Source organism: Acomys russatus, chromosome 7, assembly GCF_903995435.1.
Source record: "Acomys russatus chromosome 7, mAcoRus1.1, whole genome shotgun sequence".
Lineage (NCBI taxonomy): Eukaryota > Metazoa > Chordata > Mammalia > Rodentia > Muridae > Acomys > Acomys russatus.
In genome coordinates, this window is record NC_067143.1 from 38,331,582 (window position 1) to 38,345,511 (window position 13,930).

General features: G+C 44.4%; 1 protein-coding gene across 1 annotated transcript in view; it reads left to right on the forward strand.

Moving 5' to 3' along the window:
• The window catches only part of Tmc3 (transmembrane channel like 3), a 55,869-nt gene that overhangs the window by 23,933 nt on the left and 18,006 nt on the right, over positions 1-13,930 (forward strand). Inside the window, exons 7-13 of the mRNA XM_051149311.1 lie at positions 4,944-5,025; positions 7,219-7,325; positions 8,025-8,123; positions 8,228-8,370; positions 9,746-9,893; positions 10,673-10,716; positions 12,997-13,144. Of these exons, the coding sequence (XP_051005268.1) occupies positions 4,944-5,025; positions 7,219-7,325; positions 8,025-8,123; positions 8,228-8,370; positions 9,746-9,893; positions 10,673-10,716; positions 12,997-13,144 (771 nt within the window). The remainder of the gene's footprint in view (positions 1-4,943; positions 5,026-7,218; positions 7,326-8,024; positions 8,124-8,227; positions 8,371-9,745; positions 9,894-10,672; positions 10,717-12,996; positions 13,145-13,930) is intronic.

Sequence of the window (13,930 nt, forward strand, 5' to 3'; positions counted from 1 at the left end):
TTTGGGAGTTATCCAGCACCTTCCTGATTCCACCCCATACATACAAGTGTCACTTGCTTAGTCCCCATGTCTGGCTACGTCGTCACGGACTCGCACTGGCAGTGATTCAGGTGTCCCATCTCTCATCTAATAATCCAAGCTACGGGATTTGAGTATTCTTTTTCCTAAGCAGCAGGTTAAAACTATACTTTGAAATCCCTCATCGTCAAAGAGAGTCCATATTTTCGTAGAACACAGAAAATCATATCTATAATTCTTCATCCTCAACTTACTATCTTTCTAAAAGTATATTTAATCTTAAATCTCATTTAAGACATTAGATAAATATGTAATTTTTATTTAATCTGGTTAACAGCTCTGGTTAACTTTTTCCCCCACTTAAAATTCTAAATATTTTTATGATGACCTATAGTTTCTATGTTTATCATCTTATAAAACTGTTTAATATTCCATCACACAAATGTCTATTAGTTTTGTTCTTCAGCTGCTAAGAGATATTTAAATTGCTTCTAGCTTTTCCTTATTACTAATTCTACAAAGGACATCTTTGCCATATGTATATCCTCTTGTCCTTTTAAATTCATTTTTAGGTTAAATGTAGGAGCTGTGTCCACCTAGAAAACACTGAGTTTGGAGTTTTGTTTGTTTGTTTGTTTGTTTTGTTTGTTTGGTGGGTTGGTTGGCTTTTATTTTTTGTTTTATGGGGAGGGGTTGTTTCTTGGTAAATATCGTAAATTATTTTCCAAAGTCTTGACATTTATATTACTATACAAAAAAATTAAATAATTGACCTGGCCTTATAACATCTACACAATTGTTGCATGTTATATTTTAAGTTTATTAATTAAACAGGAAAAATACAAATACATTCTTATTACATTTTCTGAAACAAAAATATTCTTAGTAAATCTCAAATTAAGGCTGGCTATTAACTTTCTATGTCTAAGAATTATTATTTAAAATCCTCCAAGGTTAGGTAGGCATTGGTGTGCTTCCTTCTCACTCTTCAGAGAATCCTCTTGTTGTATGACCAAAATAATTTCTGACTCCTTACGCCAGCTGCTCTGAAAGAGAGTTGATGAGATAAAGATCCAGAACAAAATCTTTTCCCTATGTTCTTGTGTACTTCTTTCTGATCTGTGCTAGTGTTCTATAAGCCATATGAGATGGGCAGGGAAATGGTTTCCAATAATACGAGACCTTGCATTGCTTGACTTCAGACAGCCCATAATTGTGTGTGTATGTGTGTGTGTGTGTGTGTGTGTGTGTGTGTGTGTGTGTGTGTGTGAAACATTTTAGCATCATCCAATTCACTATGGATTAAAAAAAAAAAAGCATAATCTTATTTAAGGTGAAACCACATTAACAGGCCAGGTATGGTGACACATGTCTGTAATCTCAGCCCTTGGGAGACTGAGACAGAAAGATTTCCAGTTTGAGGCCAGCCTGGGCTACAAAGCAAAACTCTGACCCAAAAAGTATTTAAAAGATGAAGATGTCTTATATGAGAGGTATTCTGAATTATCAGAAGAAGGGTTTTGTAGCAAAAAAAAAAAAAAAAAAAAAAAAAAAAAAAAAAAAAAAGAAGCCCAAATTTTCTGCCTTATTTGGACATTATCTAGTTCTTATTGGGTATGTTAGCTACTATTCTGTTGCTGTGGTAAAACACCGGAAGCAAAGGCAGCCTATAGAAGGATTTATTTTGGCTGTCAGTTCAGAAGAGGGTGTGTATAACCGCAGGGGAGGGATGGCTGCCGTAGCCAGAGCCGAGAGCTGAGAGATCACGTGTTTAATCTCAAACACAAGGCCGAGAGGAAACAGGAAGTGGGGTGAGGCTATGAACTCTCGCACCTCACTCCCTGGTGACCATACTTCTTCCATCAAGGCTGCATAGCTAACTCCCCAAACGGTGGCGTCACCAACTGGGGACCAATTGTTCAAATACCTGAGCCTGTGGGGGACATTTGTCACTTAACCCACCACAGAGGCCACAAGTCTCCAGCTCCTTCAGCGTTGCCCATGCCTGAGGTAAAGGACGTGGTCTTCCAGTTAAGCTTAGTTTAGGGCATAGAGATGGTACCTGCCGCTCCAGTATATTCGCTAAATATGGCTGTGTATCCACTCAGCGGCAGCTCAGGTGCATCCTTGGAAACTAGGCCATCCCAGCCTCCCGGCATGGAAGAGCCTTGGCACCCAGCACTGGCAACGGCCCGCCTGGCGTACAGACTTGCTTGTGGTTCCCTTTCCTGCACAGGGATGAGACCTCTTCCCCAGCTGGCACTTCTGCTTACTGTCTACCTGGCAAAAAAACACAGCCTGGGGAGGCTCCAGGCTCGTTGGGAATAAGCATAATTCTCAGGAAATACCATGCGTGCTGTTTTAACAGTTAGCTCAGGTGGATAAGAACTCCCTGTGCCAAAAAAAAAAAAAGACAAATTTACTAGGTAAAATAATTTACCAAATGACCCAAACTTACCAATTACCAGAATTTCCTAACCAAAATAAAGTTACCAAAACCCGGTAACCCAAGCCCACAGTTGCAACTTAGTTCATGTAATATTGGTGGAGTTTTGTTTTGGTTTTTTTTCCCATCCATTTTTACTTAGCTTTTAAAACCTTGGCCCAGTCTAGTTTCTTAGGTCTCCTGCTGTGGGGGTCCAGGAAGGTTGGATAATCATCAGAGAAGCATGGGATGTCTTGGCCACGCCTTACCTAATGGTGGTCATAAACAAATCACTGTTTCCAATCACATTTGTTTCTAAGATTATTAGCATATGCTAATTATATATACATGGGTTTCACCTTTTGATCATATTCACCCACCATTATTCTCTCTTGTCTCCCTTTTGCCCCGCTGATCCCTTCATGTCCCCAGGTAGACCCTCTACTCCCATGTCTGTTTGTTGTTTGTTTATAAATCAGCAAGTTTAACTAAGTTAATTATATTAACATGGGCTTATTTACAGGAGCATGAGCAACTTCCCAGGGGCAACACCCCCCAACCCCCACCCTGCCACCCAGCAATCATTAACTGCCTATAGACCCTAAAGGACAGGAACAGCAGCCTCCTGACCCCCGCTCCACCAGCAGTCCTTAGTTGTCTGTGAGTCGTAGAAGAGGGGCAGGAGCTGTTAAGTCCTTCCTCCCTCCCTGATGCTCCTTGACAGGCCCAGTCCTATAGGTAATCACAGCCACTGCTCAGAGTTGGGAGAGTGCAGTGGCCATGCTGCGCCTGGAAGACAGCATTCCAGGACTTTCCACCCCATGCCTGGCTCCGGAGGCCCTTCTAGGCAGAGCTCTTGTTACCAAATACCACTTACGTATGGGGAAGCTGGCTTCTCAAACCTCACACTGGTAAGAAGATTACACCTCTCACCTACATAGCTCCCCTGATTTAGCCTGTTTCACGCACTGAAATCCTCAGACAATTAAAATTGGGGGAAAGACTGGGTGCCACTCACCGAGCCCCACTGCTCCTTCTACAGATGAGCCAATGGCTGCCCAGGGATAGAAAAGAACTTTGTACAGTGAACACTAGAGCTCAGCTCTCTGGACTCCTGCCCTGGGTTTCTTTGATTTAGGACTTTAAAACAGTGTGGAGACTCGATGCTTATTAAGCTCCTGCCTTTGCTGAAGGAAGTTTTGAGCAGCCTTGCCTCAGGGGTCCTAGGGACAAGAAGGGCCAGAAAGTTTGCACTTTCCAGCTCTGGGTATGAGGCAGATGTGCCATATGCTGAGGATGCCAGGCAGACATATGGAAATTGCAAGAGAGACCAGTGACCCTAGCAAGGAGAATTCAGAGACAGACATATTTCTTCCTGGCTACTCACGGGAGTAGCGGCTGTCTTTGACTTGGCTCTCAGATCATGAGCTGAAGACAATTCCAACTTCTGATAAACCTCAGATTTCCATGTGCAAGCAGCCGTCTGGCCTCAGCAGACGCATCCAGAATGACATTACCCCGTGAGTCTGTGTCAGGGCCGTGTGCCGTCTTGCAGTTGGGAATGCAATAATTACATTTGTGGTTCTTCCTTGTGCAATGATATCATTTGCTTCAAACACAAACCAGGACTGTTTGTGTGTTAGAATGCACAACCTGTCAAATTTGCCGGAGAGCAGAGCTGGCCTGGGCCACATTCTGCTTTATTCCCCTTTGAGAAAGTCATGGTTTTATACTCTTGGCCATTGTGTAATAAGTCCATAAGACAAAATTCCCAAGCTTATTCCTGGCAGCTTCAGCTAGGACATGGGCTGAGAACTGTCTTATAGGATGTGAAATGCATCTATGGTGGATCTCATTTTCAGGGAAGATTCTAGTCTTTCAACTGGGGTGCAAGTAGAATCACTGGGGGGAGCTGGTGAATCAAACTGATTCATAGGCTCCACTCAAAGAGCTACTGGAGTTCTATGGCTGGATCAAATGGGTATCCTGAGATACCATTCCTCATGTGATTTCCACTTCCCTAGCCCTCTACCCATGAATAAGGCAGACTGTGGCCCAAAAGAATATAGTTCTCAGGGCTGGGCTGTAGCTCAGTTGGGAGAGCAGCTGCCTAGCATGTACAAAGTCCTGGTCTCAATCAGCATCACGGAAACTGGATGTGCTGGGGTCCCCACACATGGACGGTAGTGACAGCAGGGTCAGAAGTTTAAGATTTTCCTTAAGGACATAGTGAACTCGAAGCCAGTCCAGAATTAATGAGATTCCATCTCCAAAAAAGGAAGGCTGACCCTATAGCTCATAGTACAAACCATATGTATACTGCCTGGTCAGGACACAGGGAAGATAAAGGGCTACTTTATTCTTGGAAATGCTTCATGGCATAAGAAGCCATAATTAAAGGGTATGTCTGGGAGCCCCTCCTGCACCCAGAACTCCAGAGCCCTAGTTATTGCCGAGGTTATGAATGAGAAGTTTTCTAATCATGGCCTCTCCTGTCTAGCTCTGGCGGAAATGCGCTCGTCTGGCCTGTAACTTTGTGGTCATCTTCATCCCCTGGGAAATGAGGATAAAGAAAATTGAGAGTAAGTATCCTCTAGAAGAACATAGGCACTGTACGGCTGTGGCCAGCACATGGCCTGAGAGTCTGATAGGTCTTGGCTGTCATGGAGCAGAATCAGCCCAGGGCACTTGTGCAGCTAGAGGCCCTGTTCATGTGGGACTCGGAGATGAGGTCCTAGTGCCCTCACCACCTCCCAGGATGGGAAGAGTCCCTGTGATGCCTTTCCACATCCCTCCACTGCCCCGTGTTCATTCCCAGCTCAGTCGGTCAGCCAGACAGCACATTCTGAAGGATCAGTGAAACATGCAAGGATAAAATAGTGACTTCAAGATATAAACGTGGAAATGAATGTTTCATAGAAAAGACTGTAAGAATTTAGAAAGTACATGCTAAAAATAAACAGATCATAACCCAGGTCCCTTTTTTTACCCTCTCCCACCACACACAGAGGAATGAACGAGTTTAAAAAGTCCCAAAGAAAACCATAAAGTTGGAGCCAAGATGGCAGTGTTCTTCTGAAGAGACAGGGGAGTGGTTTTGGTTTTGTTGTTGTTGTTGTTTGTTTGTTTGGTTTTTTTTTTTTTTTGGAAGTTGTAGACTCTCTCAAAAGCCAGCTCCTGACTTTAATACAATTCTACAACATGCTCAGTGTATTGCATAGAGCCCTTGATCAAATAGCCATAAAATGCAAAGATAAAAACATCCGAAAGGTAAATGTAGTGATAAGAGTAAGAAAATAGTCCTGAAAACTGCATGACTAAAATATTAAAATAAAATACATTATTAAAAGCTAAACAAGCAAGCAGCGTGGTGCAGTGTAGGAACTGACCAGCATTTAAAGAAAAGGCAAGCATTTCTAAACAGGAGTTTCTGTATGGTCTTTCTGCACCCCACTGTTACTGGTCAACAGAGATCACTCTGTAAACATTGCTGAGACCCTTGGCTTAGCCAATTCAAAAAGGAAATAATCTCTTTCATTTTAATCTTACACTGAATATATGAATGTATGATCAGAAATCATGAAATCGTTAGAGAAAATATAAGAAATTACATCTTAGCCTGGAGACCTGTTTGACCACTAAAGTAAATGGGGGAAACTGTCTAGAAAACTGCCTTTTAATTTAATTATTGGAAAAATAGTTTTTAAAGATTTGTGTGCATGGGTGTGTTGCCTACATGTATGTGTCTGCACACCACATGTGTGTATTGTCCACAGAGTCCAAAAGAGGCTGTCTGGAAGTAGAGTTACAGATAGTAGTGAGCCACCATATAACTCTGGGACTCATACCCACCCAAGTCCTCTGAAAGAGCAGCCAATGCTCTTACCCACTGAGCCACCTCGCTAGCCTCAGAAGATATATATATATATATATATATATATATATATATATATATATATATATATATATATGTATATGTATATGTATATGTATATGTATATGTATATGTATATGTATATGTATTCAGGGCTGGAGAGATGGCTCAGAGGTTAGAGCACTGGCTGTTCTTCCAAAGGTCCTGAGTTCAATTCCCAGCAACCACGTGGTGGCTCACAACCATTTATAGTGAGATCTGGTGCCTTCTTCTGGCATACAGATGTACATGCAGGCAGAACACTGTGTACATAATAATAAACAAATAAATCTTTTTTAAAAAAAAATCAAAAGCTAGATGGAAAGTTAGAAAACACATTTCCAACATTTCACTAGAGTTAAATGCTCTCTTAACTTTAAATTTAGAGGAAGTGAGTGAACACAGAGCATTTACTTACCCTTTATCTGGCTCCCCCAGTTAACACCATGATAGTTTTAATGTTGAAATTAAGACATAGGGCCTGAGACAAATCTTGGGAAATGAAAAGTAATGCAAAATAGGAGGAAAGTATATGAAACTCTTCTAGGTTGCTAACATTCCAAAACATACATGACTCAGTAAATGTGACTCACCATATTAGCTGAGCACAGTGCGTAGATTGTCAGTATTTTTGGTAAACTAGAGCTGGTCTTTCTGTATGTAGAGCCAGAGGCCAGGCACAGGATGCTAACCCAGTTAAGCTGGGCATGATGGGGTGGGGCAGGGGACAAGGACAACACAGCACCAATATAGCATCGCTCTTCCTGCGTGTGTTGCTGGCCAAGGTGAATGACAGTGATGCTGGGTGTGGCCTTTCTGCGCCATGAGGGTTGAGCACAGCCAGTCTGCCCTTTTTCCATAGGTCACTTCGGATCTGGCGTGGCCTCCTACTTCATCTTCCTGAGGTGGTTATTCGGAATTAACATAGTACTCACAATGATGACTGGTGCATTTGTTGTCATTCCTGAGGTAAGTGTTGTCCCAGGAGCCGCTGGGAGGTGCAAGGCGTAAAGAACAGGTGGGTGCTGCTGCCTGCTGCTCTTACTGTCGTGCTAGGAAGGCTGGGTAGGATGTGGCTAGTTTTCTGCCAAAGAACACAGTGATTGTGTCAGACTCAGTCACTACTACTCAAATTCGCCATGAATCCCAAAAGGCTTGAGCACTGGCAGAGACCAGTGAGGGTGACTGAAATCTGAATTTCATACCGTAGTGTTTTTCTTTTTGATTATTTTCCCCAACCACTTAATGACGTAAAAAAAAAAGAAAAAAAAAAAAAAAAAAAAAGAAGAAGAAAAGAAAACATTCATGTCCATATGGCCTCCATGCTAATTTGCCTACCCAGTATTCCAACTGAACTCCATCCTTATAAACAGAGCCACTCATTCCCTCAAGGTATAAGAGGTCCAGGGGCTTCATCAACCTAGCCACAGAAGCCACTTGTATTTCTTCAGATGGGCTTACACAGCAACAGTACAGGCAGGTACACACTAATCAGATGAAAGAAAACTCGGGCACACGTTACTTTCCCATTGAAGAGAATCAAGCAAAAAATCTACCGCAGCCCTAGAGATGCCATCATGGCATCTGGACAGACACATGTGGACCCACCATTCCTTTTATCTGGTCCTCTAGCCCGAAGAAACATAACAACCCTTCCTCTCTCGCCAGCTGATCGCAGGCCAGCCCTTTGGAAGTACAGTCAGCAAGACCATCCCCCGGGAGCAGGTTATGTCTGCACAAGATCTGGATACTGTCTGGTCCCTGGGGGTAAGGCCAATGTTGGCTACACCCAGGCCATTGGGGGGCAGGGACTGAAAGGGCTACAGTTCTGGGACCTGGAAATCAGAAACACCTCAGTACTCTCTTTGCAGGGCTACCTTCAGTACTCCGTCCTGTTCTACGGGTACTATGGAAGAGAGAGGAGGATCGGGAGGGCCGGCTACCGCCTGCCCTTGGCTTATTTCCTGGTCGGGATGGCAGTGTTTGCTTACAGCTTCATCATTCTCTTAAAAAAGTATGACTGTCAACTTCTCAAAACCATGCCCAGAGTTAGGTTAGAACGTGTGTGACCTTACCTTATCTTGTCAGTAGGCTTGTTAAAGTTAGGAGTCACTGTAGCCATTTTGGAGAGGAAGAGACCAAGGCTCAAGAGTTACACTCATTTTAGCCAGCACTTACTGTACTGTGACTGCTTTGTGCAAGGCTCTGTGAGGGGGTCTGGTTTAGATGTCATAGCTGCACTAATAACATATGAGCAGTGATGTCTAGGTGACTGGGGGTGATAAAAAAGCAAACAGCTCTTTGGTTGTATGTTTACCTGAGACCCACTGATAAAGCAGCCTCCTTTTCGTTATTGAGAGAAGGTCACAGTATAAAAGAAAATAACCTAGCTAGAGTTAAGTGTCCTACAATGTACCACTGTGAGCTCCACCAACTTCACCTAGAGACCTGTGGCAATCCACTTTTCCTCTGTGCATACACTGGCTCAGAAAAGTACCAGGCTCCTTTTCAGGTTAACGTTCTATGTTTCTGTATAAAGCTCGGGGTGGGGAGGTGCAGAGTTCACAAAGGAGCCTAGGGAAGGCCTGGCCCCCATGGCTTCCATCTCTTGTCTTTGGACATCATTACCGCGCCCCCTGGTGGCCGGGTAGCAAAGTGCACATAGAGGGCTTGAGAGCAGAAACTATATAGCAAATACATAGGAAACCCACAAACTTTGAAGAGACGTACAGTGACTTGGAAAGGCTCTTCAGATGACCGAAGGCTCTCCAGCTTAGCTGCTGGTGGCCTCGAGACCCCACCAGAACAACTTCAACCCTTTACTAGGTGGTACTCTTTAAAAGCAACTCAGAGTAGATGTGAGCAAGAGATGTAACTGGGAAAGAAGGCCAAAGCTTATTACCGGAGAAATGGCCTAAAGGACAGAGAGGGGTTTCTCCTGCCTTCAACTATATACAAAAATGTCCCATGCAGGAGGGAGTTGGCAGTTCTTGGGGATCCCATGGGGAGGAGTTACCATAGGCAGAAGCTTCAGGCACACAGCGTCAGCCCAGAGGGAAGGGGAGGTCTGTAGTATCACAGCTGCAGACATGAGACCTCCAGGGACAAGCACACCTCACTGGCCACCACAGCGCTGGTGGTGTGCGATCACATGATGGACTCACGTGTTGATTACCTTTGCCCTTTACACACAGATGAAAAGATGAACTGAGGGGCAAAGTGTGACTAAAGTCCAGCCAGTGACTCTGCTTGCAAAGCAGAGCCTGAGGAGCTTTGTAGGACAGCTTTACCCAGGTCACACAAAGGCTCCATGTCCATTTGTGGCGCCATGGAGGGGGTGATCCCACCCCTGAGATTCACTCCTCATGTGACTGGGGCCTCTCTTGCAGAATGGCCAAGAACTCCCGCACCAGCCTGGCCAGTGCTTCCAATGAAAACTACACCTTCTGCTGGCGGGTGTTTTGTGCCTGGGATTACCTCATTGGGAACCCAGAGGCTGCAGAGAGCAAAACAGCCGCCATAGTGAACAGCATCAGGGTGAGTGAAGGGGACCAGACACCAAGACAGTCAGCGCCCTCTGCTGGCCAAGCCAGCACTGCTCCCTTCCTTCCCAGACTCAACAGGCTCAAACAAAATATATTAAAAAAAAAAAAAAAGACGTGAACACAACCGGAAATGGACCTCAAGAACCCATAGGATATGAGAACAAAAGGTCCCAATGTCTCTTTATTTCTGTGTATTGTTCCATGGTCTTAAACTGCTTATTTGTGTATGTTTAATAATTTACGCAACGGACTAAAGTCTATAAATGAATAAATACGTTTACATTATACATATAAGTTTTTTTTATCTTTAACTTACAAGTCAATGTGATCAAAATCAGTCAGAGTTTTGGGTCATCTGAATGTCATAGGTAACCAAAATACAGAGAAACCTTATTGTGAGAGAAAAAACACTTCCATCATTCAAAGTGTCACAGCCTTTCTCTGCATTCTTTCCTCCTAATCTCAATTCTTCTGCTTAAGTATTAGATGATTGATATCTAATTTGTTGCTATCAGTAGAAACTTATAGAAGAAAGCCATAGATGTTGATGATAAGATTGAGGTAATAGATCCGGGTTTTTTGTTTGTTTGTTTGTTTTTGTTTTCAGCACCAGGCTGTCCTCACACTTAGTATGTAGCCAAGAATGCCTGGGTCCTCCTAAGGCCTGAGATTACAGGGTGTGCCATCATGCCCAGTTGGATAAATTATTCCTAGTGGTTATAATTGATTATAATGCTAAGCTTCTAATGCTGTGTGTGATTTTCCTCCAAGGAAGCCATACTGGAAGAGCAAGAAAAGAAAAAACACAAAAACATGTAAGTATTAATATGCCCATTAATTTTTGCCTCATTTGGTACAAAAAGTTATCTTATTTTCATAATTGTTAGGCAGCTACTCTTTCCTCATCATGTCAATCTCCTTAGCAATGTGACCTGGGGGAACCTCCTCCTTTCCACAGCAGCCTTTTGGGTTACTTTATCCTTCGGAACCTGCTGAAACTGGACAGGAGGTCTGAAATGGACCACTTTCCTATTCTTTTACTTACATGATTAAATAGCTATTTTTAGCAACAATTTCTAGTTTGCTAAGTGAAGGGAACACATGAGTGTAGGTAGGACTAATTTTATTTAGAAACAAACCTCTGAGTTCCTAAGAGACAAAGAGCATCCTGCCATGACCACAGTCCTCGTGGATGATTTCCTGGGGGCTCCATTTGTTGTGAGGTCTTTAAACAGAGACCCACTGCAAGAGCGCTGCCACAAAGGGGAGATGGTCCTGTCCTCAGTAAGACAGACACCTCCACCTGCCTCACGTCCTTGCTGATTTCATAGTCCTTCTGGGAATGCTGGGAGCAGGGGCGGTGCTGGAAAGAACTTCACACAGGCATCTGGGAGAGGTGAGTTCTAGCCCTCCCTGGCATAAACCCGGTGACCCAGATAGCTGACCCACACCTTTTGGACTTACATTTCCTCTCCAGTGAAATGGCAGGATGGGGTCCACCAGGTCTCTCAGAGGCCATAGAACAAGCCCCAACAGGCACCTACAGTCCCTGAAAGCACTGACATCAGTTTGCATTAGCATCCCTGGCACTGAGATTCACAGTCTATATCTTTAGCATATCTAATCAAATTATTTAAATGATCCCTGGCATTTGAAAATGATGGCCACCTTTAAGTTCACTCTTGATCCAAGAGGTCTTATCCAACAATTTACTGCTGGTGAACCAAGGAGGAACCAGTTTTCTCAATCTTCTTCCACAAACCCTGGTCTCGGTCCTCTTCTTCAGAGGAAGGCAGACATATACTAGGTACCCAGGAGCATGACAGAAACAGAGAAAGAGGGCAGTTTACTCCAGGCCAGTATGGCTTTACTGGTGTGATCATCAGGAAAGATGTCTGGTGGTTGGCCGTGAGGAGCCAGCCCCTGTATCCCCTGTTACATTCCTCCTAATTGGTGTCTTCTGAGTAGTCACCTGGCCATGGTAACAGTGTGTTCTGGAGGTGAGAGCCTACCTCACTCAGTTTTTTTCTACCCCAGTGTTCCACAGTTCTGGGCCTATGGTAGTTTCCTTCCAGAATGAGGAGTAGCCATGTCATTTAGCACACTAGGTTTTCTTTTCATACCTGGAAGATGTCATTCGACATTCCATTTAGGAATCAGCTTCTTTTTATGCATATGAAGGGCAAAATATACATAAAGGGAATTATCTTGACATGCCCAAGCTCCTCAGCAGTGGGACTTCCTGGGAGGAGTGGTTCAGTTCTTGTGTGCCCTTTCAAATCATCTTGGCCCTTTCTCCTGGCAGAGCTGAGCAAGCTTGCTTGTATGTAGCATAGCAACCCCGACCCTGCTCTGAGCAGTTCTCATAGGGTCCTGATCCACACTCATGTACTGTTGTCTATAGTCTGGGTACAATCTGGAGAGAGTGCCCATGGACTCACCCAGGGGCCACAGGAAATGGAGTGCGTTTTCTCTCTCTCTCTCTTTCTCTCTCTCTCTCTCTCTCTCTCTCTCTCTCTCTCTCTCTCTCTCTCTCTCTCTCTCTCTCTCATGCTAGGTATTTGGGGAGCAGTCCACTGCCCTGAGAAAGCATCCAGGTGCCTGGAGCTGTGGCCAGTCCTGTCACTCACCCTCATGGTGATAGCTCGCCTGACCTCCCCTCCCCCAACCATCACTCCTGTTTACTGGAATTTTTTCCCAAGCCAACTGCAGACAAGCCTTTACCTAGAACTCTGTTTTTACAGAAACCAGGGCTAAGGCTGGCCCTGAAAAATAGGCAGAAGAAAAGGCTCTGGGAACAGACCAGCCAGTCAGCTTCCCAGGACTTATAAAAGTGGATATGATCTATGTAAATTCCAGAATTATTATTGATTTCCAAACCTCAAACTGAAACCCACATACTTGGATCCTAAAACCAATGTTTGATGGTTTCTTTGTTCCAAGCTGCTGGCTGGCCAAATTTACAACTGTTGATCTCCGGAAAATGGGAAGTTGAAGTGGGGGTGGGGGAGGAGCAGAGAGGCCCACAAGCAGGGGAAAGACCCCCTCCCCAAGTCCCGCAGTCCGCATCCTGGTCCTGCTTCTCTCTTTTGCAGGGCAGTGACTGTCTGCCTGAGAATCATCGCCAACATCCTGGTGCTCCTCTCACTGGCTGGGAGCATCTACCTCATCTACTTTGTGGTGGACCGGTCCCAGAAACTGGAGCAGTCAAAGAAGGAGCTGACACTTTGGGAAAAGAATGAGGTACCCAGTGGCCAGCAGTTAGGCTTTATAAAGCAGATGCTCTTTAGGGGGGGTGGCAGCATTGCCTCCTCATAGGTGAATTAGATAGGAAGCTCTCTAGAAATGAGGAAAGCCTGCTAGCTCCAGAGTGAGAGTCAGTCTCCAGCTCTGGTAGCATCAGGTCCTGGTGAAGTAACCAGGAAGATCTTGGCTGAAGAACTCCTCCAGGCGCTCACACTGACCCTTTTATGGTTCAGCTCTGCCAACCTAACTTTTGTTCCTTCGCACCCGCAGTCTCAGGCATGAACTCCACACACAGGCCTGCATCGGTAACCACGCTGACCCACACTGTGCGCCTCAAACCCCACTCGCTGCCTCCATCCCACTGAGGTCATTTCCAAAACCAGCCACACAAACTGTTCATGTATTGAATAACACCCCCCGCAACACGTGCACACACACAGACACACACAGACACACACACAGACACACACACACACTGTGTAACTATCTCCACAAATAAAAAAGTACCAGTAAGAGGTTAGGGAGAATTTCAGAATTCTAATATTTCTGTGACTGTTGTCCTAAGCATTTGGCCCAATTTGCCCGCCAAGATTTGAAAGACAAAAATAGCTCCAAACAAAAACAAAAACAAAAACAAAACTCAACTAGCATCCATTTTAAAAGCAGTTAGAAGGGCCTGTATTCACCTGTGCTCAGTTGTTTCCTAGGACTGAGATTATACCAGGTAGTCTTTCTCACACCTCCTTTCATTTTATGCCAGTTATGTGGGTTAAGTAAATCTGT